The sequence below is a fragment of the Eptatretus burgeri genome, chromosome 12 (assembly GCF_056783735.1).
Source record: "Eptatretus burgeri isolate ZD-2024b chromosome 12, Ebu_testis_v1, whole genome shotgun sequence".
In the NCBI taxonomy this organism is placed as follows: domain Eukaryota; kingdom Metazoa; phylum Chordata; class Myxini; order Myxiniformes; family Myxinidae; genus Eptatretus; species Eptatretus burgeri.
In genome coordinates, this window is record NC_140972.1 from 94,237,955 (window position 1) to 94,262,362 (window position 24,408).

The window sequence follows — 24,408 nt, forward strand, 5'->3', positions numbered from 1 at the left end:
ACTGACACACACACACACAACATTGCCTTTTATTTGTATAGATTTCCTTCATTAGTCTGAAATCCTCGACGATGCTTGACGCTTCTACTCGCCTGGCTTGATTCACTCTATTATCTTTGTTTTTCACTCGCCTGGTTCTTCACTCTATTAGACGCGCCGTTGCTTCAGGCGGGGGTTGGCACGCTTTTGTTTGTTTTTAATTTGATAAAAAATGTTTGCATTGTCCGTGAAGCAGACCAATATAAATATTCTAGTATTCTACCTTCCCCAATGTGAATCCTGCAAATTTGATTTGAAGTACAGACTGTAATACAGCTGGTGTTGAAAGTAATGTGCATTTTAAGTATGCAAAATGGTGATAATTATGACACATAGTATTGCAAGGCACCCAGTCTCAGGCTGAGACCTTGACTGAGAGCGTTTCTGCTCTCGCTTTTTTGCTCAAATCAGCGGACTCAATCTAGTTTTTTACTTTTGATTGGAAGCGCCTTCTCCTTCTGAAAAAATGTGTTATCCCAACTGCCACAATCTTATACAATATATGTATATATTGTTACGTTTGAGGGGGGGTATGCATTCAAAGGGTAATTAGGATGTTTAATTAGGTATGCCATGCTGTTCGAGTTTACCAGGATCTCGATGTAATAAGTAGCAATTCAGTGGTGATAAGTTGTCTAGTAAATGTTCATTTCTTCAAGGGGGGAAATGATAATTGTCAGGTAATTAGATAGGGACACGGGATAGGGTAAGTGTGTCTGCGTCAACCCCTTTTGGTATTCTCTGGAGACTGGCCGTGATGTCACAGGACAGTGCAGCGGATGGCTCCGCCCCGTGATCACGATTGGCAGAAGGCGACGGCGGTGGGCCAATAAACGGCTCGATTGGAAGTGACGAGGACAGGAGGATAAAAAGGTTCTGTTCAGGGTCGAAAAGGAAGAGGAAGAAGATCTGGACAAAAAGATCGTGTTTTTTTGGTGTGAAGGCTGTTGCGCGGAGAGCGTCCTTGTTGTTGTGCTGATTCGATCGTGTTCTTGATCGTGTCTTGGAGCCTTGCTGAGCCTCGTGCCTCACCTTGGTTGGCTCTGGGGTTCTGCTGACTCGGAGTACGGGGTCGAACGGCGGGCGGACCTGCCTCCCTCTCCTGCTCGCAACTTGGCGCCAGAACTGGTTCCCTGGCGGCTGTGAGCGGACTTGGGTCCAGACCAGGAGGTCGACAGCACCACGGTTTCTCCTCCCCCCCCCCCCTGACGAGAGCAAGGCCAGCTCGTCCGACGCCGATCCAGGGACAGTTGCGTCCACACCACGGTCCAGCCTGACCACCAGAAATAGCTACGTTGTGTGTGTGTGTGTGTGTGTGTGTGTGTGTGTGTGTGTGTGTGTGTGTGTGTGTGTGTGTGTGTGTGTGTGTGTGTGTGTGTGTGTGTGTGTGTGTGTGTGTGTGTGTGTGTGTGTGCGTGCTTGGCGCCTTAGAGGGTTTGAGATCTGTATATTCATTGGAATTGTCTGTGTTTTTCCCCACGCCCGATCCCACACCATCCCGTCGTATCACCCCGGATCCCTTTTCTTGCCGAGTCTTGTTATTTCTGGTTAATAGTAAAAACAAATAAACATCATCAACTCAGTGAAAAGTGACTCGTGCCACCTTCCTCGTCCCGTTTGCGGTAGAGCGATTAGAACCGCCATGTTTGGGTTATAAATAAATAAACCGCCTCCATCGTTTCGGCTCATTCTACGTTGGCGGGACTGTTCAAGTCCCGTGGACGTCACATTGGTGTCAGGAGTGGGATGTTCGAACCCCTCTAAATTATATTTGGTATAGGGAGAACATACCAAGATTAAAATCTCACCACGAATTGGAAAAAAAATTACTACAGAAAAGCGCGCGAGCGCGGGAAAATTTTGGCGGGATTTTTCAAATTTAAATTAATTGGCGGCAAACGGGACTTCTGCACCATGGCGGATGTGCAGATGTTTGAGGAGGAAGGCCACGTGTCTGGCAGCGAGTCGGGGGAAGAAGGGAGAGATGGGGGTAGGGTTGGAACCTCCCCCATTCCGAGCGTGGACCGTGTTTCATCGCCCGTAACGGGGCTGGCAGCGCCGGAAACCGGCACGATGACGATCTGGAAAATGTTGGAACGTTTAATAGGGGACATGACGGTACAAATGACAAATCAATTCGTGACACAGAGGGCAGAAATGACAGATCAATTGGGGGTAATGGGGGTACAGTTGGGTGCACGGATTGATTTAATGAGGGATGAATTGGGGGAAAAGATGGAGAAAATGAAAACTGAGATGCAGGATTGTGTGGATGTTAAATTGGGAGAAATACAAAGCAAATTCGAGGCTAGATTGGAGGAAACAAAGGTAGAAATTACATTGGAGGGGGAAAATATACGAAAAAAATTGGTAGATAAAATTGATGCAACCAACATTCGGGTTGATAAAGTGGATGAAAGCCTGGAACGTCATCGTGCCTGTGTGGATGCTCGTATGCAGCTGCAAGTTGAAGAGTGGGGAGAGCTGAGGAAACAAGGGATGAATTTGGCAGAGGAGGTAAAAGGATTGGAGGCTCGTTTGGATGAACAAGATAAAATTATGAGCCAAGATGAAGTCTTGGATAAAGGCCTGGTAGAGCCGTCTTTTGTAAGTAGAGTGTCCGGGTTGGTTGAGGAGCTGCTACAAACTCGCGACGGAGCCTTGGAGGAGGTTGTGCGGGCCCAGAAGATCCTGCGCGAAGAGGTGAATCGGTCCATTCAACGTTTGGAACAGGAGGCAAAATTGACCCATGAGACCCTCACCACAAAACATCTTTGGCCACAGTGGGCTCCGAAATTGGATACGCAGCCACAAGGGTGTTTGATCCCTGGGCTGGATTCGGACAAGGGAGAAACTGAGAAGCGGGCCACCGTAAAAGTGATCCCCCTGGTAAATTTCGACGGGTCAGGGAGCGTTGAAGCTTTTCTGACGCAATTTGATTGCATTTCCCGACTAAACGGGTGGAATGAGCGGGAACGTACAGGGAATTTGGTGGCAACGTTGCGGGGACCAGCCGCAGATGTGTTAAACCTGATCGCGGAGGGGATGTTGACCAGCTCCCACATTTGCGAGGCGTTGAGCCGTCGGTTTGGGTTCGCGGCAAACTGTGATCTGGTGCGGGCCCAGCTCCAGCACCGCAGATTAAAGCCGGGTGAGACAGTGCAGGAGCTGGCACAGGACATTTACCAATCAGTCAGGATCGCGTATCGGGACCTTACAGTGGAGGCATGGGACAGACTGGCACTAGAGAAATTTTTAGCTGCTCTTCCTGACCCTGAGGTCCGAGCGCTAGTGGAGTTACAGGATCCATCCACCGTTCACCGAGCGGCCGAGTGCGTGGCCAGGCTGGCCTCGTGGAGTCGGCCGGGTCGGGTTCCAGAGAGGCCATCGGTGACGATCCGACAGGTGGAGATCCAGGATCAGGGAGGGGGGCTGGGAGAAATTGGCATTACCCAAATGTTTCAGGAAATTTGCCAGAAACTGTCAAGTTTGATAAAGGGTAATCCGGTAGTTAGTGCACCAAAGCGGCGGGGTCCAGCCCAGCCAATAGAGCAATTCGATTATGGCCGAGGGGGTCCGGAACCGGAAGAGACATTTCACCGATACTCACGGGGGCCTTTTATGGGGAGTTGTTTCCGGTGCGGGCGAAGAGGACACATGCAACGATATTGCCGGTACCCGGCGATGGAGGGACCCTCCAATAGACTTTTAGACTTGGAGAGGGTGAATCCTCCTGCTGAACCGCCAGGTCTATCCGAGATGCCCTTTCATAGGTCGGGTCCGGAGATCACTGTCGGGGGTCGGGGAGACTAGATTGGGCTGAGCATATACGGCCATGCTCGGCTGCTGAGATTGTGGCGAAGTGCCCTCCTTTGGTGGAAAAAAATGAATTGTGGGAAAATTGGCATGGGTTTGTGAGTTCTGCTGGGTTTTAGAGTGACAATAGGGACAGTGGGTAATTGGAAACAAAGTGGGCACGAGTGGCTGTCCAATGGCTGGTGCGTGGATCGGGTGAGAAGTGCTGTGTGAGTTGTTTTAAGTTAAGAAGTGAAATGTATGGTGCACACATTGATTTTTTTATTGGACATGGTGTGGTAACAGGGAAGGTCATGGTCGGCGAAGTATTAGAAATGCAGGTGTCACATGTAAGGCCGATGGGGTGGGGGAGTCATGTGCGTTTTGTGGGTGGGGATGATGTGCTTGTCCACAGGGATTGCTGAAGCTCACGGTGAGCGGGAATTGCGACCCCCTTCAAGGAGATTCACCCCTGGTGGCTAGTGGTGACAGTGTCTGGAGGAAACTGGGAGAGGTTGGTTGGGCGACCAAGGCGGTTAGGACCTTGGCGACCCAGGAAGGCCAGAGGAGCCAGTGAGACCCCTTCCAGAGTGTTGTACGGGATTAGAGCTGATGGCTACCAGGGGGGAGGGAATCAAAGGGAGCGGGGCGGAGAAACGTCCGGGTTGGACTAAAGCTTACCTGTGGGCATGGTTGCACCTGAGATGCCCCCATCATCTTGTGGTAACCCACCCCACGGCCATGACGGGATTCAGCCTGCATGATTAAAATGAGGACCATGACCTAGAAATGTGATGATGACCATGGTGTGAGTGTTGTGAAGATGTGTGAGTCCCACTCAATCCCGCACAACTTGACATGTGCAGCAAGGGCATGATGTCCGCATAATTTTGGGGCAAGCAAATTTGAAAATTGGCTCCCCAGGTAACGCTGCGTCTATTAGCATCCACTGGGGGAGGCGGTCAAGTGTAAATATCCTGTGAATAGTGTCGTTAAGGCTTAGAGTAGGAATGTAAAGTATAAGTGTTGTGTTTTTGTGGAATCTTTTGTTTCCCCTCCCCAGATCACTGCAAGAGTGTTGGGCAAGAGCGATGATCCAGAAGATGGAGTGCAACTTCGCTCAGTGCTCTCATGTGATAAAATAAAATAAAAAATAAAAAAAAACGAATGATTGTTTAGGCGAGGATAAGGCCATAAGGGGGTAGTACATTAAGCAGGATAGGTAAGTTAGCTGCGACTCGCTGCCCATTGCCCCTCCTACTTTATTCCGTTAGGTTAATTAGGTGTGAGTCAGTAAGTGTTAAGGCTGGTACGGTAGCGCCTGTGATATACCTTGCAGGAGCTGCGGTACCAGAGGAGGGGGCAGTGTTATGTTTGAGGGGGGGGTATGCATTCAAAGGGTAATTAGGATGTTTAATTAGGTATGCCATGCTGTTTGAGTTTACCAGGATCTCGATGTAATAAGTAGCAATTCAGTGGTGATAAGTTGTCTAGTAAATGTTCATTTCTTCAAGGGGGGAAATGATAATTGTCACGTAATTAGATCGGGACACGGGATAGGGTAAGTGTGTCTGCGTCAACCCCTTTTGGTATTCTCTGGAGACTGGCCGTGACGTCACAGGACAGTGCAGCGGATGTCTCCGCCCCGTGATCACGATTGGCAGAAGGTGACGGCGGTGGGCCAATAAACGGCTCGATTGGAAGTGACGAGGACAGGAGGATAAAAAGGTTCTGTTCGGGGTCGAAAAGGAAGAGGAAGAAGGTCTGGACAAAAAGATCGTGTTTTTTTGGTGTGAAGGTGTGATGCGGAGAGCGTCCTTGTTGTTGTGCTGATTCGATCGTGTTCTTGATCGTGTCTTGGAGCCTTGCTGAGCCTCGTGCCTCACCTTGGTTGGCTCTGGGGTTCTGCTGACTCGGAGTACGGGGTCGAACGGCGGGCGGACCTGCCTCCCTCTCCTGCTCGCAACTTGGCGCCAGAACTGGTTCCCTGGCGGCTGTGAGTGGACTTGGGTCCAGACCAGGAGGTCGACAGCACCACGGTTTCTCCTGCCCCCCCCCCCCTGACGAGAGCAAGGCCAGCTCGTCCGACGCCGATCCAGGGACAGTTTCCTCCACACCACATTCCAGCCTGACCACCAGAAATAGCTACGTTTTGTGTGTGTGTGTGCTTGGCGCCTTAGAGGGTTTGAGATCTGTATATTCATTGGAATTGTCTGTGTTTTTCCCCACGCCCGATCCCACACCATCCCGTCGAATCTCCCCGGATCCCTTTTCTTGCCGAGTCTTGTTATTTCTGATTAATAGTAAAAACAAATAAACTTCATCAACTCAGTGAAAAGTGACTCGTGCCACCTTCCTCGTCCCATTTGCGGTAGAGCGATTAGAACCGCCATGTTTGGGTTATAAATAAATAAACCGCCTCCATCGTTTCGGCTCATTCTACGTTGGCGGGACTGTTCAAGTCCCGTGGACGTCACAATATATATATATATATATATATATATATATATATATATATATATATATATATATATATATATATATATATATATATATACATACATATATATACATACATATACTCTACCGGTCAAAAGTTTTAGAATTCCCCTATTTTTTTCCAGTTTTCACTGAAATTTAAGCAGTTTAATGCTTCAATGTACTCTGAAATTAAAGCATAGAACAAAGAAACAATTGCAGATAAAAAAAAGAGATCATGGAATCGTTTTGTTGAACAAAATTTAATCAAAATGTTTGACTCATCAAAGTAGCCACCTTTTGCAGATATAACAGCCGAAGATACTCGTGGCATTCTTTCTGCAATGGAAATCGAATATTGTTCAGAAAGTTCTTCCCAACACTGTTGCAGAAGTTCCCACAAATGTGTTGCACTTGTAGGTTGTTTTGCTTTCACCCTTCTGTCCAGTTCATCCCAAACCAGCTCGATGGGGTTTAAGTCTGCAGACTGTGCTGGCCATTCCATGATTTGAAGCCTACCGTCTTGTTCTTTTCTTCTAAGGTAGTTCTGAAACAGCCTGGAGGTATGTTTTGGGTCGTTATCTTGCTGTAGGATGAACCCCTGACCAACTAGGCGTAGACCAGAGGGTATTGCATTGCGCTGCAAAATGCTGTGGTTGCCCTTTTGGTTCAGGGCGCCAGTCACTCTGTGCAAGTCGCCGACTCTGGATCCAGCAGAAGAGCCCCAGATCATCACGCTTCCTCCTCCATGTTTGACAGTTGGTGTCACACACTGAGGAAACATCCTTTCGCCGACTCGACGGCGTACAAAAACCCTGCGTGATGAACCGAAGATTTCAAATTTTGATTCACCGGTCCATAAGACCTTCTTCCAGTTTTCAGTCGTCCACTGGTGGGGCTTCATGGCCCAGGCGAGCCTCTTTTTCTTATTTTTCCATCTTAGCAATGGCTTTCTTCCTGCTACTCGACCTGTCAAACCTGCAGCTCGAAGTCTTCTCTTCACAGTTGAAACTGAGACTTCCTTACTTCGCCGAGTGTTAAGCTGTGTTTCCAGCTGCTGTCCTGTGAGCCGCCTATCACGCAAGCTGTTGACTCTCAGAAACTTGTCTTCTGATTGTATTGTGGCTTTGGGTCTGCCAGACCTCTTCCTGTCAGAGTTTCCAAGTGCCTGTTGATGGTGTAGGAAACTGTACTCACTGGATACATATATAATGGCCCGTCGCTTTGTCTGTCCTTTATGCAAGTGCAAACCATTTGACCTTGAGCGACCAAGAAAGGAGTGCGCATTGTGCACGGTATTTGCAACAACGCTGTATTTGACTGTACCTGCAACATGAACAAGTGTTTGATTTGGCGCAATTCCAGGTTTTGGTGCATTTTCCCCAAAAATCGGTCCCGTCATTTTCTGCCACATCAGATCCCGTCATGTGCGTAATGGTTGTTTCAGGAAGTTATTGTGGCAATGTTTTTTTTTGCAGTTTTCGAAAATTGCAACTTCACCATCCCACCAAAAGAAACGGGCAAGTTTGGGCAGATCTACATCAGGAGCCAGAAGAAGAAAAAGAAGCCCGGAAGCAAGAAAGCTCACAAGAAAGATAATCATGCTTTAAAGCTGACCGTGAACGACGTGCAACAGCCAGAGCAACAGAAACATTGCAAGAAAGACAATCTGCTCAGAAAAAAAACAATTAATTAAATTCAACCTTTTGTCTAAAACTTTATTTTCTTTAAACTGGGGAAATAATGTCAAATTTATCGCAGCCAACGCCAGGTATCTCGGCTCCATCATCAGTTAATGTGGTTAGGGCTCTCGGTGAGGTTGATCAACTTGGCATATTTCAGATGACAATAGCTGCAAATCACCCCTTTGAGGTGTCTGTCAGTGTGAAAGGTAGGCCAGTCAACTTCACAGTGGATACCTGGGTGTCAGTTTCATGAGAAAGCAGACCTGGTGTCGTTTGGGTTGTCCGGTGTTTGCCTTAGTGCACACTACCCTTCGTATGTACACTGGGGAGTTGTTTAAACCATTGTGTTTGTTGGATGTTGTGGTTCATTATCGGGAACAGTAAGCACTGTAACCCCTGCATGTGGGTGATGGTTCTGGACCACCTCTCCTTGCTTGTGACTGGTTGCACACAATTTGTCTGGATCGGGCAGGCATTTACAGTGTTTATACGTTGTTTCCGTCTCCTTTTCGGTTGGAGTGGATCTTATAAATACACCGAGTTGTACTCGGGCCTGGGCTTGGGAAGCTTGTAGGTCCTCAAAGTCACATACACCCGAAGGAGGGTGCCGATCCACGATTCTGTAAGCCTCGACCTGTGCTATATGCTCTTCAGGATCTGGTCAAAGCAGGACTCGACCAATTGGAAAAGATTGGTGTCATTAAACCGGTGGCACAATCTGAGTGGGAAATGCCCATGTTCACGATGCTTAAGCACAATGGAGGTATCCACCTGTGTGATGACTTTGAAGCACCCGTTAACCTCAACCACTGTGTGGAGCAGTATCCACTGCCCTCCAAAGATGAGTAATCAATGTTGGCAGGAGTCAGTATTTCACAAAGTTGGACTTGCATGATGCCTACTTCCATGTTAAGGTCGCAAAAGAGGATCGCCACTTCCTTACCGTCAGTACATGTCAGGGTATGTGCCAGTCTACCCGTCTTTGTTTCAGTGTTGCTTCAGCTCTGGCAATGTCGCAGAAAGCTTTGGATAATCTTTTTGCTGACTTATCAGCACAATGCTCCTTGGATGACACCTTCATCGTGGGCGCCCCGGCTGGACAACATCTTGAGAACATTGATAAGGTGATGTCTAAGTTAGCTGCTCAGGGGCTCCGCCTGAACAAAGACAAATGTTTATTCTTTCAGAAGCAAGTGGAGGACCTGGGCTACGTCCGTCATCACCCTGGCTTGGCTTTCAAAAGCCCCTCAGAAAGTTGACACCATAGCCGACATGCCCAGCCCAAGAGACAAAGTTCAGCCTTGTTCCTTCATTGGGCTTGCTCAGTATTACCAGAGGTATGTCAGGAACCTAAGCATTGAGCTCTGCTGACACACATGTTGTGCCGAGATGTTCGTTGGGGGTGGAGTTCGATGAAACAAGCAGCATTCGAACGAGTTGAATTTCACCTTACGACAGAAACAGTTCTCGTGCATTACGAACCTTCACGTCCTCTCATTCTTGTATGTGGCATCGGTGCCATCTTGTCTCAGGTACTGAGCATCCGGTGCGTTTTGCGTCAATTACTCTGATGGCCGCAGAGCACAATTGTGCTCAAAATGAGCATGAAGCGCCGAGTCTGGAATGGGGCATTTTGAAGTTTCATCAGTATTTGATCGATCGACATTTCCTCCGACAAACTGATCATCAGCCGCTTCAGTTCTTGTTCAATCCTCAGAAAGGCATTCAAGTCACTACCACTGCTCAGCTACATCAAAGTTGTCTCTTCCCCAGTGCGTATGACTACGAAATCAAATTTTGTGCTTTTGAACCGCACGCTAACTGTGATGGCCTGTCTCGATTGCTGTCTCCTATTGTCATCGACAAACTCACAGATGAGGTTGAGGTATCCATGTTTGAACAGATTGAGTCTTGTCTGGTAATCACTATGGATGTGGCTGCTGCCATTCGTCATGATCCTGTTTTGGCGCATGTTGCGCACGCTGTATTGTCTGGTTGTTGGCGCGAGTTTCCCCAGACGTCAGAATATACACCGTATGTGTTGCATGCATCCATGCTGTCTTTAGCTCAAGGTTTTGTTATGTCGGGCATGAGGGTGGTTATTCCTGCTTCGTTACGTCAGCGCCATCTCAAGGAATTGCAAGAGGGTCACTTTGGTGTGGTCAAAATTAAGATGTTTTCGCCCGGAGTTTGTTGTGGTGGCCTGGGCTTGATGCAGACATCGAGTGGACGTTAAAAGCATGTGCTACGTGTTGAAATGATGCTGATAATCCCTGACGTGCCTCCTTGTGGCCGTCCACTGATAGAACGTGGCAGCACGTTCATGTAGATTTTGTGGGGCCGGACATGGGCTGTATGTTTCTGCTGGTGAGCAACACTTACTCAAAGTGGCCGGAAGTAGCTGTCATGCAGTCCATCTCAGCAGAGAACATGGCGGAGCGTCTGTGGAGTATTTTTGTGAGCAAAGGTGTTCACAGATTTTAGTTTCAGACAATTGTCCACATTTTGTATCTGAGGTGTTTGCTTTGTTCATGCATGGTAATGGTATCAAACACCTGAGATTTGCACCTTACCACACAGCTACAAATGGCCATGCCTATCATAGTTTGTTGTATTCCACAACACAGGAAATGCCTGCATTCTGCATGTGCGGCCTCCAGTTACGGTCGCGGCTGAATTTGCTTCGACCTTGAGCACCGGCAGTTGTTATGGTGACCGATGTTTGTTCATTCACGGTGGACCAGCCATTTTTAGCTTGAGACTATTTACACAGTTTTCGGGCTGGCGAACTACCTTGTTCGTATTCGGTCGGTCTTACCTGGAAATGTCATGTGAATCAATTTTTGACTCACGTGTCTGATCATCCATACGACTGCTGATTCCGTTCCGCCGTCCGATGTGTCCTCATCCATCAAGGTTCCCAGGACCACTTTCCGACCACCTATCCCTCGATCTGTGGACCCAGATGTTCAGGATGGTGATAGTCGCATGAATGTTCCTCCGGTATCAGTTGCACCTGGTTTGGGATATGGTGGGGAGTCGTCACCTGTTTTCAATGTCCTGCCATCACCGGTCCAGTCTGCTGCTCAATGTCCGCTTGTTTCTTCCAGACGTATTGTACGACCCACGTAAACTATGTGACTTGAGGGGGGTTGAGTGTAGTTTCGTGTACGGCGAAGTGAGGCTGCTGTTGGCTCGGCCGAGTGAGGCCTGCTTTGATGCAATGAATGGCACTTGATTCTCTCTGTGTATCTTCATCATTGTGCTGAGATGCCACAATTTGTACATAATAATACACAGTATATATATATATATATATATATATATATATATATATATATATATATATATATATATATATATATATATGAGCCTGGTGTTGGCTTAGTGGTTATGGTGGCAGCTTGGGATCCTTGGGTCCTGAGTTCAAGCCCTATTGGCCGCTGAATTAATACACCAGGGGGTTGATTCAGCCCGTCATCCTTCCGAGGTCGGCGAAATGAGTACCAGTGTGTACTGGTGGAGGGGCAATGCATCAGCGACACAGTCGCGCTTCCAAAAAATGATAGCTACCCTAGCAGCTAAGCTGCCATACGTGAAGAAGAAGAAGAAGAAGAAGAAGTATACATGTACAGCTGGTGTAAAAGCCCATCAAAAATGACAGGTTGGAAATATTATCTCCAACACCGAAGGTCTTGGTCTCCAGGAGGTTGTTTTCACCCCTTTCTGTCTGTTTGTCTTGTTTGTTTGTTTGTGTGCAGGATATCTCAAAAAGTTGTTTATGGATCTGGATGAAATTTTGTGGACGGGTTCGGTGTGCGACAAGGACGAACCGATTAGATTTTGGTGAAGATCCGTATCTGGATCCAAATCCGACTACTGGAATTTTTAAAGTGATTCTTCACCATCGAGAGAGAGAGGGCCAAAAATGATATATAGCACGATATCTCAAAAAGTTGTAGACGGAATCAGATAAAACTCGGTGGACACGTTGGGTGTGTGACGAGGAAGAATTGATTCAATTTCGGTGAAGATCCGGATCTAGATCCGACTACTATTATTTTTTTTTTAAGTGATTCTTCACTATTGACAGATTTGGCCAAAAACGATATCGTACTGTATAGCATGATATTTCAAATATGTATTGGGCCCGATAGGTTCTCGTGGATCAGGCATTGCGTGGCGGATGTATCTGCTTTATTTATTAGACATCCTATGAAGGTAAATGAACATTCATGTTACTCCGTGTGGATTCAGACCATGCCACGTGCAGAGAATTTCACCTCCCTGTGCCTTGTATTTCTTTTTTATATAAGAAAACGCTTCTGTATACCCCCTTGGGGCCCAATTCCAAGTCACCGTCTACAAATCCAATCGAAGGGACGTAATTACTCTTTTATGAAAAATGTTTTTCAAGTTTTTTTTTTTTTTAAATCTTGGAAAAGTAGACCATCATAAACACACGGTCGTATTGAAAGATTGGCCTTTTGAAGGAAGACAGACAAATACACATTGTGTGTTTATATAGATAAATAATATGCAGTAGTTCTTGAATAATAATAACATGCAGTATATATGCATAATAATAAACATCAAATATAAATAATAATGCACCAAAAATGCTCACGATATGGGGCCGTCAAAGTGTGCACGTTTGTCCTTTAAAGAGTTTCTTGAGTCCGAATCTTGCACGTCCACATGTAATGAATCCTGGTGAGCACCGCGGGCTGGATTGGTGACTCCTCTGATGGGCGGCCACAACGAGACTCCGATTCGGTGTATCGAACCTCATTTGCTCAAGGCTGGCGGCAAGATTACCGATCATCACAAGCAGACCCTCCAGGCTCCGAGCGCCGTTCTGTCGTTCCCACGAGCTCATGGGGCCTCTGAGTTTTGAGCACCGCCCGCCGGATGTGCGAGGAGGCAGAGCGAGCCGTCTGGCTGCCTGAGCCTGAGAGAGGCACTTTGATTGCACCACTCCCGAGGACGGAGGGTGAACTCCGAGCAGGAGTACACATGGTTCAGGTGATGTCTCTCGACTTTAGGGTCGGAGGACGCATCCAAAATGGTACTGGGTGTGGATTGGCAGAACGAGGGACTGCAAACGTTTGCAATCATCTTCTTTCTAGGTGTGGGACTCAAACTTCTCCATCTCCTGGGTTTTATCAATATTTCAGAAGGTAAATGTCTTGCTTTTATTGCAACAGGTCTGCAGTCCAGCATTGAGGCGTATTTTAGGTCGTGACCATGCTTTAAAAACACCAGCAGAGTATCCACCCTCTGAGTGGTGGTTAGAGTTTGCGCATTACTTTCTGAAAAATGTATAGTCTCTGTTTTGTAAGAAAACAACAGATGTTTGTGTGGTATGTGTCTAAAAGGTTTGAGATGGTCGAAAGAGTCAAAAGATCTGAAGGGTAAGTTCCAATCGCAGTTAGGATCTAAAGAGTCTAATCTCATAAAGGATGTAAATGTCTAAGGGGTCGAAAGGTGTCTAAAGGGATCTAAAGGTCAAAATTATCAAGGGTCCGAACAGTCTAAAGATGTCTAACATTCTTCAAGGGTCAAAATGGTGTGAGGTTGTTTCAGGTGTTGGGGTCAAAAGGGTCTCGGGCAGTGGTTCCCAAACCTTTTTGTCCACGACCCCAAATTTTTAAATTTCATTCACCTTGCGACCTAAATGGCACCGGTACCTGCTTGGTATCAGCACCTACCATAAAAATTGTTCTGCTTTCGACGTAAAAAAAAAAAAATCCCCCTCAAAAACTGGGATTTTGAGCAGGGTTTTTCAAGTTTGGGTCATGACCCTGGGTTTAGTAACCCCCGGTCCAGGAGGTCGAAAGCATATCAAAGGTCTGAATGGTGAAGGGGTCCAAAGGTGTCTTAAGGGTCTTAAGGTCTTAAAGGGTTTCGGGGTACATAGTGTCTCAAGTGGTCTCAAGGATGTAAATGTCTCATGGCGTCTTAAGCTCCTAAAATGCCTGTAGGGTCTTCAAGGGACTAAGGGGTCTCAGTAGTCTTAAGGTTTAAAAGGTACGTTCCAATATTATGTAATTAATAGATGTAGTCATGGAGCAACTGACATGCAACCAGTACGTTATTAAGAGACATATCGTCACGTGGGTTAGTAGCTGGACATAAGCTTGCCTCATTCATATCGATGAGTTCCCTTTCAAGGAATATCAACACAGGAGTCCATTAGGGCACCAAATCCTGCGACACCATTGCCAACCTGTGTTTGTTTGTCCGTGCCTTGTCCTTTTTAAGTGCTGAGCATCAAGCAAAGAAGCAGCACGAGGCACATTGATCGCACCACTCTCACCGAGTGGTGCGATCAATGTTCCTCTCCCATTAAAGTCTTTGTTCTGACTCGGTCTGCATTTGAACCACTGACCTACCAAACTCAGAGCGAACGTTATGACCATTACACACCACAGTGTCTGGTTGAACTCATTAATTTTTTTTCTGCTGCTAATTGTGAAAACAAGACTATTTGGTAGTTAACCCTTTATTCCCTCCATCTGCACCCTGGTCAGCTCCTTTTATGCATCAATTAATTGTTATGTCGTTGTTTTGTCGTTTGGTTGTAAAATATACCTTTGTGGTGGCCATTTAGTCCATGCCAGGCTCAAAGCCTTGTCATTGTGATTTATTTGTTCAGATGCAGCTTGTGGCTGCTTGGCTGCATCATTTTCTGGGGTGTGTCACTGATGCAATGCCCCCTGTTGCCGGCAAGCTGGTACTCATTTTTCCGACCTTGAAAGGATGACAGGTTGAGTCAACCCCACCTGCTGTTAATTTAACGGATCGACAGGGGCTTGAACTCAAGACCCTAGGATCTTAAGCCAACCACCTTAAGCCAACAGCAGGCCTGTCATTGTGGTGATCATACTGTTCAGGGTTTTGATCACTCCCATAGTTACAGAAGTTATTGCTGCACAACAGTTACTATTCATATTCTCCAGTTCACGCGAAGGATGGCTCATAGGGAGCGGACTTGCCTTCGGCCTTCGAGGGTCTACTCTCGATTTGATTCCCACGGTGGTTGGCACACCTGACCTGATGATAGATCACCGGATCACTCTGGTGCTTCGCATGTATATGGCGTGGCAGCAGTGAGAGCTGAAGCCGGAGACCCGTCTCCCACGATTGGTTGCTCGTGGACGTTAAAGACCCCGCAATGTATTTCGAAAGGAAAGGGCAATCACTGCAACCACCCAGTGTGGATCGTTCATTTCTCAGGAACCTGTTCGGAAATCCCTGATGCACTGCAAATGCCATTGTATGAATAGATCCATTGTGTGGTTGGTTTATGGGCACACGTTGAAGTAAAGATAATTAGTTAACTCTGCCTGATGCATTCAATGATGGTAATGTTTGTACAAATTAGTTTATTAAGTATGAGATGTAATTCAGATGGCTGTTTGATTTACTGTTTAAACCTTTGTTTCCCACACTGGTTGGTGAGGGTTCGTTTCCCATGGCTCCTCGCTCTCACCAACCTGCACTTGGCTTGCGGAGAGAGCTGCCTATTGCAAACATCCCTCAACATGACTTGATGGAGACCTTCATCTAGTAATGGACTGAAAGGGGAAGAGGGGGAGGGAGTTTACGCTCTGAATGTCAACTACACCTTGATCCCCACTCATCATACTCTGATTGGCTTCCGGGTGATGCAACGAATTGTTTAACTTGTCCACCAACAAAGAGCAGCACTAACCTTCACAGAGACAACTATTCCACTATGATATAAACTTTCATTGTGCTCTTTGATAACAACCACAGATCCTCGAAAGGTTTCATTTGCCAACTTTCCCACAGCACCTGCCTCGTCTCTTTGATTGTCTAAAGCTCCAATACGTTAATTTGGAAAATAATTTGTGGGCATCACGTGGATATCATTGTTTATGGAATCTAATACCACGTGGTTATCATCGTGTACGGAATCTAATATCACATGGTTATCATTGTGGATGGAATGTAATATCACGTGCTTATCATTGTGTACGGAATCTAATATCACATGGTTATCATTGTGGATGGAATGTAATATCACGTGCTTATCATTGTGGATGGAATCTAATATCACATGGTTATCATTGTGGATGGAATGTAATATCACGTGCTTATCATTGTGGATGGAATCTAATATCACATGGTTATCATTGTGGATGGAATGTAATATCACGTGCTTATCATTGTGGATGGAATGTAATATCACGTGCTTATCATTGTGTACGGAATCTAATATCACGTGCTTATCATTGTGGATGGAATGTAATATCAGGTGGTTATCAGGTGGTTATCATTATGGAGGGAATTTAATATCATGTGGTTATCATTGCGGAGGGAATTTAATATCATGTGGTTATCATTATGGAGGGAATATCGTGTGGTTATCATTTTGGAGGGAATTTAATATTGTGTGGTTATCATTGTGTATGGAATCTAATATCACATGGTTATCATTGTGTATGCAATCTAATATCACATGGTTATCATTGTGGAGGAATCTAATATCAGGTGGTTATCACTGTGGAGGGAATTTAATATCATGTGGTTATCATTGTGTGCGGAATCTAATATCACGTGGTTATCATTGTGGAGGAATCTAATATCAGGTGGTTATCACTGTGGAGGGAATTTAATATCATGTGGTTATCATTGTGTGCGGAATCTAATATCACGTGGGTATCATTGTGGAGGAATCTAATATCAGGTGGTTATCATTATGGAGGGAATTTAATATCGTGTGGTTATCATTGCGGAGGGAATTTAATATCATGTGGTTATCATTATGGAGGGAATTTAATATCGTGTGGTTATCATTTTGGAGGGAATTTAATATTGTGTGGTTATCATTGTGTATGGAATCTAATATCACATGGTTATCATTGTGTATGGAATCTAATATCACATGGTTATCATTGTGAATGGAATCTAATATGTGGTTATCATTGTGTATGGAATCTAATATCACATGGTTATCATTGCGGATAGAATTTAATATCACATGGTTATCATTGTGTGCAGAATCTAATATCACGTGGTTATAATTGTGGAGGGAATCTAATATCACGTGGTTATCATTCTGGAGGGAATTTAATATCACGTGGTTATCATTGTGGAGGGAATCTAATGTCATGTTATCATTGTGGAGGGAATTAGCTCTTGTGTGGTTAATGAATATCAGGTGGTTATCATTGTGGAGGGAATTTAATATCACGTGGTTATTCTCCTGGAGGGAATTTAATAACACATGGTTATCTTCGTGGCTGTAATTTAATATCACATGGTTATCATTGTGGATGGAATTTAATATCACGTGGTTATCATTGTGGAGGGAATTTAATATCAAGTGGTTATCATCGTGGATGGAATTTTATATCACGTGGTTATGATCATGGATGGAATTTAATATCGCATGGTTGTCATTGTGGATGGAATTTAATATCACATGGTTATCATTGTGGATGGAATTTAATATCAAGTGGTTATCATTGTGGATGGAATTTAATATCACGTGGTTATCATCGTGGATGGAATTTAATATCACGTGGTTATCATTGTGGAGGAATCTAATATCACGTGGTTATCATCATGGATGGAATTTAATATCACGTGGTTATCATTGTGGATGGAATTTAATATCACATGGTTATCATTGTGGATGGAATTTAATATCACGTGGTTATCATTGTGGATGGAATTTAATATAATGTGGTTATCATCGTGGATGGAATTTAATATCACTTGGTTATCGTCATGGATGGAATTTCATATCACGTGGTTATCATCGTGGATGGAATTTAATGTGAGGTGGTTGTCATTTTTGAGGGAAACTGATGGATGACACACCACACATATTGACTGAAAGCTGTTTGTAAAGTGATTAATTTAATAAAACAGGTTAATTGGTAATTGTCAAGAAACACAACTAATTCGAACAACAAAACCCATTCCCATAGTGCTGTGATGATTGGTAACGAGTTTCTCATTGGTGGATATTTTATTACATCCTCCACCGAACGTGAAGGAGGTAATGTTTTCACCCCTGTCTATCTGTTTGTCTGTTGCTTGGCAAAAAATGTTTTTGTCGAGTATGTTGGTTTGTAGCGTTTGTCTGTCTGTCTGTTTTTTGGTCACACAATTTTTGGACACAGTTTTCAAGCAATCGTTCTGAAATTTTGTGTGTGTGTTGGCGACCAACCAAGGACAGCAACGGTCAATTTTGGTGAAGATCCAAATCCAGGCCTGGATCTGATAATTATTTAAGTGATTCTTCACCATTGAAGATTCTTCATATTTCACATTATATTTATTCAAAAATGTGTTGGGCCCGATATGTTGTCATGGATCAGGCATTGTGGGGCGGAGGGTACTCTACCGAGTCCCCTTCCAGTTAATAGATTAATTATTTTCGATGAAATATACTTCGTGTTGCGGGGAGTTAATTACATACACGGGTGATTCTCAACCTTGGAATCGAACTGCCAGTGAACAGAGACACATCCGACCTCAGTGGTCAGGCCAGGATGTGAAACCTTGCTTTGCTCGATGTGTCGCTCAACATGTTTGAGGTTTGTACTGTATCTCAGTACAGTAATAACAGAGACATTCGCCCTACATAGCTGGGATGTACCTTTTTGTGTTTTCAGTCTCACCTGCATCATTTTAGCTCTCATACAAGCCTCGACATTGTATAGCACAACAACAACAAAAAATGGTGTGTGTCCATCCGATGGATGTGCTGGAGGTGGGACATGTGGAGGATTGTTGTTGAAATAGTTTACTTGCAACAACTAGGAAGTAAAGTTTGTTGTTTAACTCGATGCAGAACCTTCTCATGGTCTTCATTGTCCACCTGCTGCACCAACAGTTTTACAGCCCATTCGGCCAATGAGGATACATCACAACGGAACAGCAGTAGACAACATTGTCCTCAAAAAGCCATTCCATTGCTATCCCATGAAACCTGGCAGCAACAGGTATTCTGGAACCATCAATCATCCTGGCCAGGGATCCTAGCACCATCCTACCAGCACCCAGGGGCATCAATGAGGGGGGGGGGCACTACCTCAGGGCCCAGGGTCTGTTGAGGGGCCCAATAAGCTTCTCCTGGAACTGTAATTTTTAATACAAATATTAGAGAGAAAGGGTGGAGATGGGGTGGGGGCCCTTGCTGGCTCTCAATGCCCCTGCCAGCACCTGATCATTACATCATAATACTGTTTATTCTGAACATCAAGGAACATTGTATGATCGATAAAAAGGGGCACCTTGTGAATGGACATCTTCGGTCTGTCTGTCCGATACCTCAGACATTCAAAACTGATTTATTCGCAGCAGTGGGTTTTTTTGGTTCATAACAGACGATTGGACCCTGACGTACTAATGGTGGTCACAGACCCTCAGCACGCCATAATATCACCGTGATTTAAGGCTTCTGTGTCACCGCGAGAAACCCCACCATTATGTGGGCTGTTCAAGAAACCACGTGCCCTTGTCAGCCCTTGAGGAGCGTGTTGCAGCTCTGGTGTGTTAGTGTGTCACGCCACAGAGAGAAACCGAGGTAGCAATTTGAGAGATGAGTAATAGCTCTGCTCGTGCAGGAACCGGATGCACTCGTTTCAATAATAACGGACAATGTAAACTTCACTCGGATGCCAATGGCATCCATACATCCCTCCAATAATTCCAATGGTTTTGTGTGTGTGTTAGCTCTCACACCACAGATCAGATTCCAGGTTTCATTGTTTTGACTTTGTTTCTCGACTTGATTGGAGAAGCAGGAAAGTTGTTCACTGGATGAGGGATGCTCGATCCTTTGGGCAGAAAGGTTTTGATTTCAAAGGACGCAGCAACCCACCACCTGGTAATCCGAATGGAAAAGTGGTGTCGCTCGTGAAGGTGATCACGTGTCGATCTGCGTCGGGCGACAGGTGGACCAGATGAACATGACGTCAAATGTGGTTTGCTCACCACCGTGGGAAGCAATGAGAAACGGACGTTTCGGGCGTTAACCCTTCATCTGGAGCCTGGTAATCCTGATAGTCGATGTGTCTGCATGCGACCTGTACACTCCATTCATTATCTGCGATCGCTGCAATACTGTCGACTTGAAAAAACAATAAAATAACAAGACAAGTACAGACACAAAGTCCACCGCCACCATGCCAAAATAAATAAATAATTAACTAACTAACTAACTAACTAACTAACTAACAAATCCTCCAGAGCGACATTGCTGGGGGGCACCGAAGGCGCACGCAATGCCGCCGTGCAGTGTATGGAGACGGAATTGGGAGAGAGCGCTGCACAATAATTGATTGATTGATTCAGTGATTAAATGCAGAATAGAAAATAAATAATAATCGTAAAATAATTTAATTTCTCAATCAATTTCCTCATGGCATACTTGAACAACCGCTGTTTTTATCCAAATCTGAAACTTTTTGAAAATTAAGTAATTAATTTAAAAATGAGTAATTAATCAATTAATTAATCAATAAGTCAAAAAATACCCTTGGTAGCCTTATCGCTTGTTCACTGTCGCATCCACATATCAGCTTCCAAGCTCAAAAGGAGCCTGAGATATTTCCCGGATGAGAAAGAAAATAAATAAGGGATTAATAAATCGATGATAATTAATTATGTATTTCAATAAAATCGATATTATCAAAGCTTTTCGACTTTCACCCCTTGGGATAAAAACCGCAAGTAGATGAAGAAGAAGCACCAAACTCTTGTTTATGAAGTTACAATGTGATGTCCTCAACGTTGATTGGTTGAGAGAAAGAAAGTAAGGGATTACCTGATTGGAACCACAGAGCATCTTGAATAATGGTGAGGCGGAGATGAATCACCAAAGTACTGGCGGAAACGTAATGCTAATTACATGAGGGTGAGTTGGGGGGAGGGGGTGTGGTTTTCATGATGACTCAACATTAATTGTGGTATAATTGTCACACAGTCAAGCTCCATTGCACAAAGGTGAGTTGAGCTCACCTTTGTGCAATGGAGGCCACATTCATCAGGTCAACCAATCCCATTATTTTTGGGCAGAAAGAATTTGTCTGAACTTTACATCTATTTTGACTATGATGGCTTGACTGTGTGACAACTGTACCACAGTCAACGTTGAGTCATCATGAAAACCACCACCACCCCTCCCCCCAACTAGCCCTCAGCTAATTAGCATTATGTGTCCGCAACTACTTTGGTGATTTATCTCCGCCGAATCATTATTCATGATGGTTCATCTCCACCTATTCATTATTCATGATGGTTCATCTCCGCCTCATCATTATTCATGATGGTTCATCTCCGCCTCATCATTATTCATGATGGTTAATCTCCGCCTAATCATTATTCATGATGGTTCATCTCCGCCTCATCATTATTCATGATGGTTCATCTCCGCCTAATCATTATTCATGATGGTTCATCTCCACCTAATCATTATTCATGATGGTTAATCTCCACCGAATCATTATTCATGATGGTTAATCTCCACCTAATTATTATTCATGATGGTTCATCCCCGCCTAATCATTATTCATGATGGTTCATCTCCGCCTAATCATTATTCATGATGGTTCATCTCCACCTAATCACTATTCATGATGGTTAATCTCCACCGAATCATTATTCATGATGGTTAATCTCCACCTAATCATTATTCATGATGGTTAATCTCCACCGAATCATTATTCATGATGGTTAATCTCCACCTAATTATTATTCATGATGGTTCATCCCCGCCTAATCATTATTCATGATGGTTCATCTACACCTAATTATGGTTCATGATGGTTCATCTCCACCTCATCATTATTCATGATGGTTCATCTCCACCTTATTATTATTCATGATGGTTCATCTCCGCCTAATCATTATTCATGATGGTTCATCTCCACCTAATCATTATTCATGATGGTTAATCTCCACCGAATCATTATTCATGATGGTTAATCTCCACCTAATCATTATTCATGATGGTTAATCTCCACCGAATCATTATTCATGATGGTTAATCTCCACCTAATTATTATTCATGATGGTTCATCCCCGCCTAATCATTATTCATGATGGTTCATCTACACCTAATTATGGTTCATGATGGTTCATCTCCGCCTAATCATTATTCATGATGGTTCATCTCCACCTTATTATTATTCATGATGGTTCATCTCCGCCTAATTATTATTCATGATGGTTCATCTCCACCTAATTATTATTCATGATGGTTCATCTCCGCCTAATCATTATTCATGATGGTTCATCTCCACCTAATCATTATTCATGATGGTTAATCTCCACCTAATCATTATTCATGATGGTTAATCTCCACCGAATCATTATTCATGATGGTTAATCTCCACCTAATCATTATTCATGATGGTTAATCTCCACCGAATCATTATTCATGATGGTTAATCTCCACCTAATCATTATTCATGATGGTTCATCTACACCTAATTATGGTTCATGATGGTTCATCTCCACCTCATCATTATTCATGATGGTTCATCTCCACCTTATTATTATTCATGATGGTTCATCTCCGCCTAATCATTATTCATGATGGTTCATCTCCACCTAATCATTATTCATGATGGTTAATCTCCACCGAATCATTATTCATGATGGTTCATCTCCGCCTAATCATTATTCATGATGGTTAATCTCCACCTAATTATTATTCATGATGGTTCATCCCCGCCTAATCATTATTCATGATGGTTCATCTACACCTAATTATGGTTCATGATGGTTCATCTCCGCCTAATCATTATTCATGATGGTTCATCTCCACCTTATTATTATTCATGATGGTTCATCTCCGCCTAATCATTATTCATGATGGTTCATCTCCACCTAATTATTATTCATGATGGTTCATCTCCACCTAATCATTATTCATGATGGTTAATCTCCACCTAATTATTATTCATGATGGTTCATCCCCGCCTAATCATTATTCATGATGGTTCATCTACACCTAATTATGGTTCATGATGGTTCATCTCCGCCTCATCATTATTAATGATGGTTCATCTCCGCCTAATCATTATTCATGATGGTTCATCTCCGCCTAATCATTATTCATGATGGTTCATCTCCGCCTAATCATTATTCATGATGGTTCATCTCTGCCTAATCATTATTCATGATGGTTCATCTCCACCTAATTATTATTCATGATGGTTCATCTCCACCTAATCATTATTCATGATGGTTAATCTCCACCTAATTATTATTCATGATGGTTCATCTCCGCCTCATCATTATTCATGATGGTTAATCTCCACCTAATCATTATTCATGATGGTTCATCTCCGCCTCATCATTATTCATGATGGTTAATCTCCGCCTAATCATTATTCATGATGGTTCATCTCCACCTAATCATTATTCATGATGGTTAATCTCCACCTAATCATTATTCATGATGGTTAATCTCCACCTAATTATTATTAATGATGGTTAATCTCCGCCTAATCATTATTCATGATGGTTCATCTCCGCCTAATTATGGTTCATGTTGGTTCATCTCCACCTCATCATTATTCATGATGGTTCATCTCCGCCTCATCATTATTCATGATGGTTCATCTCCGCCTAATCATTATTCATGATGGTTCATCTCCACCTTATTATTATTCATGATGGTTCATCTCCACCTTATTATTATTCATGATGGTCATCTCCGCCTAATCATTATTCATGATGGTTAATCTCCACCTAATCATTATTCATGATGGTTAATCTCCACCTAATTATTATTAATGATGGTTAATCTCCGCCTAATCATTATTCATAATGGTTCATCTCCGCCTAATTATGGTTCATGTTGGTTCATCTCCACCTCATCATTATTCATGATGGTTCATCTCCGCCTCATCATTATTCATGATGGTTCATCTCCGCCTAATCATTATTCATGATGGTTCATCTCCACCTTATTATTATTCATGATGGTTCATCTCCACCTTATTATTATTCATGATGGTCATCTCCGCCTAATCATTATTCATGATGGTTCATCTCCACCTAATTATTATTCATGATGGTTCATCTCCGCCTCATCATTATTCATGATGGTTCATCTCCGCCTAATCATTATTCATGATGGTTCATCTCCACCTTATTATTATTCATGATGGTTCATCTCCACCTTATTATTATTCATGATGGTCATCTCCGCCTAATCATTATTCATGATGGTTCATCTCCACCTAATTATTATTCATGATGGTTCATCTCCACCTAATCATTATTCATGATGGTTAATCTCCACCTAATTATTATTCATGATGGTTCATCCCCGCCTAATCATTATTCATGATGGTTCATCTACACCTAATTATGGTTCATGATGGTTCATCTCCGCCTCATCATTATTCATGAT

The 24,408-nt window shown here is 43.9% G+C and overlaps 1 protein-coding gene and 1 long non-coding RNA gene across 13 annotated transcripts in view; one reads left to right on the forward strand and one right to left on the reverse strand.

Moving 5' to 3' along the window:
- LOC147016161 (uncharacterized) overlaps positions 1-12,871 on the reverse strand; it is a 117,203-nt gene extending 104,332 nt beyond the window's left edge. Inside the window, exon 1 of the long non-coding RNA XR_015050039.1 lies at positions 12,625-12,871. This is a non-coding gene — a long non-coding RNA (uncharacterized LOC147016161). The remainder of the gene's footprint in view (positions 1-12,624) is intronic.
- LOC147016159 (Kv channel-interacting protein 4-like) overlaps positions 1-24,408 on the forward strand; it is a 484,774-nt gene that overhangs the window by 409,258 nt on the left and 51,108 nt on the right. For 2 of the 12 annotated variants that reach the window (XM_085848917.1, XM_085848916.1), the window contains exon 1: positions 12,810-13,177. The exons of the other annotated variants lie outside the window; for them this stretch is intronic. In XM_085848917.1, coding sequence (XP_085705043.1) covers positions 13,063-13,177 — 115 coding nt within the window. In that variant the 5' untranslated portion in view covers positions 12,810-13,062. Of the gene's footprint in view, positions 1-12,809; positions 13,178-24,408 lie in introns of those variants that run through there. 12 annotated transcript variants of the gene reach the window in all.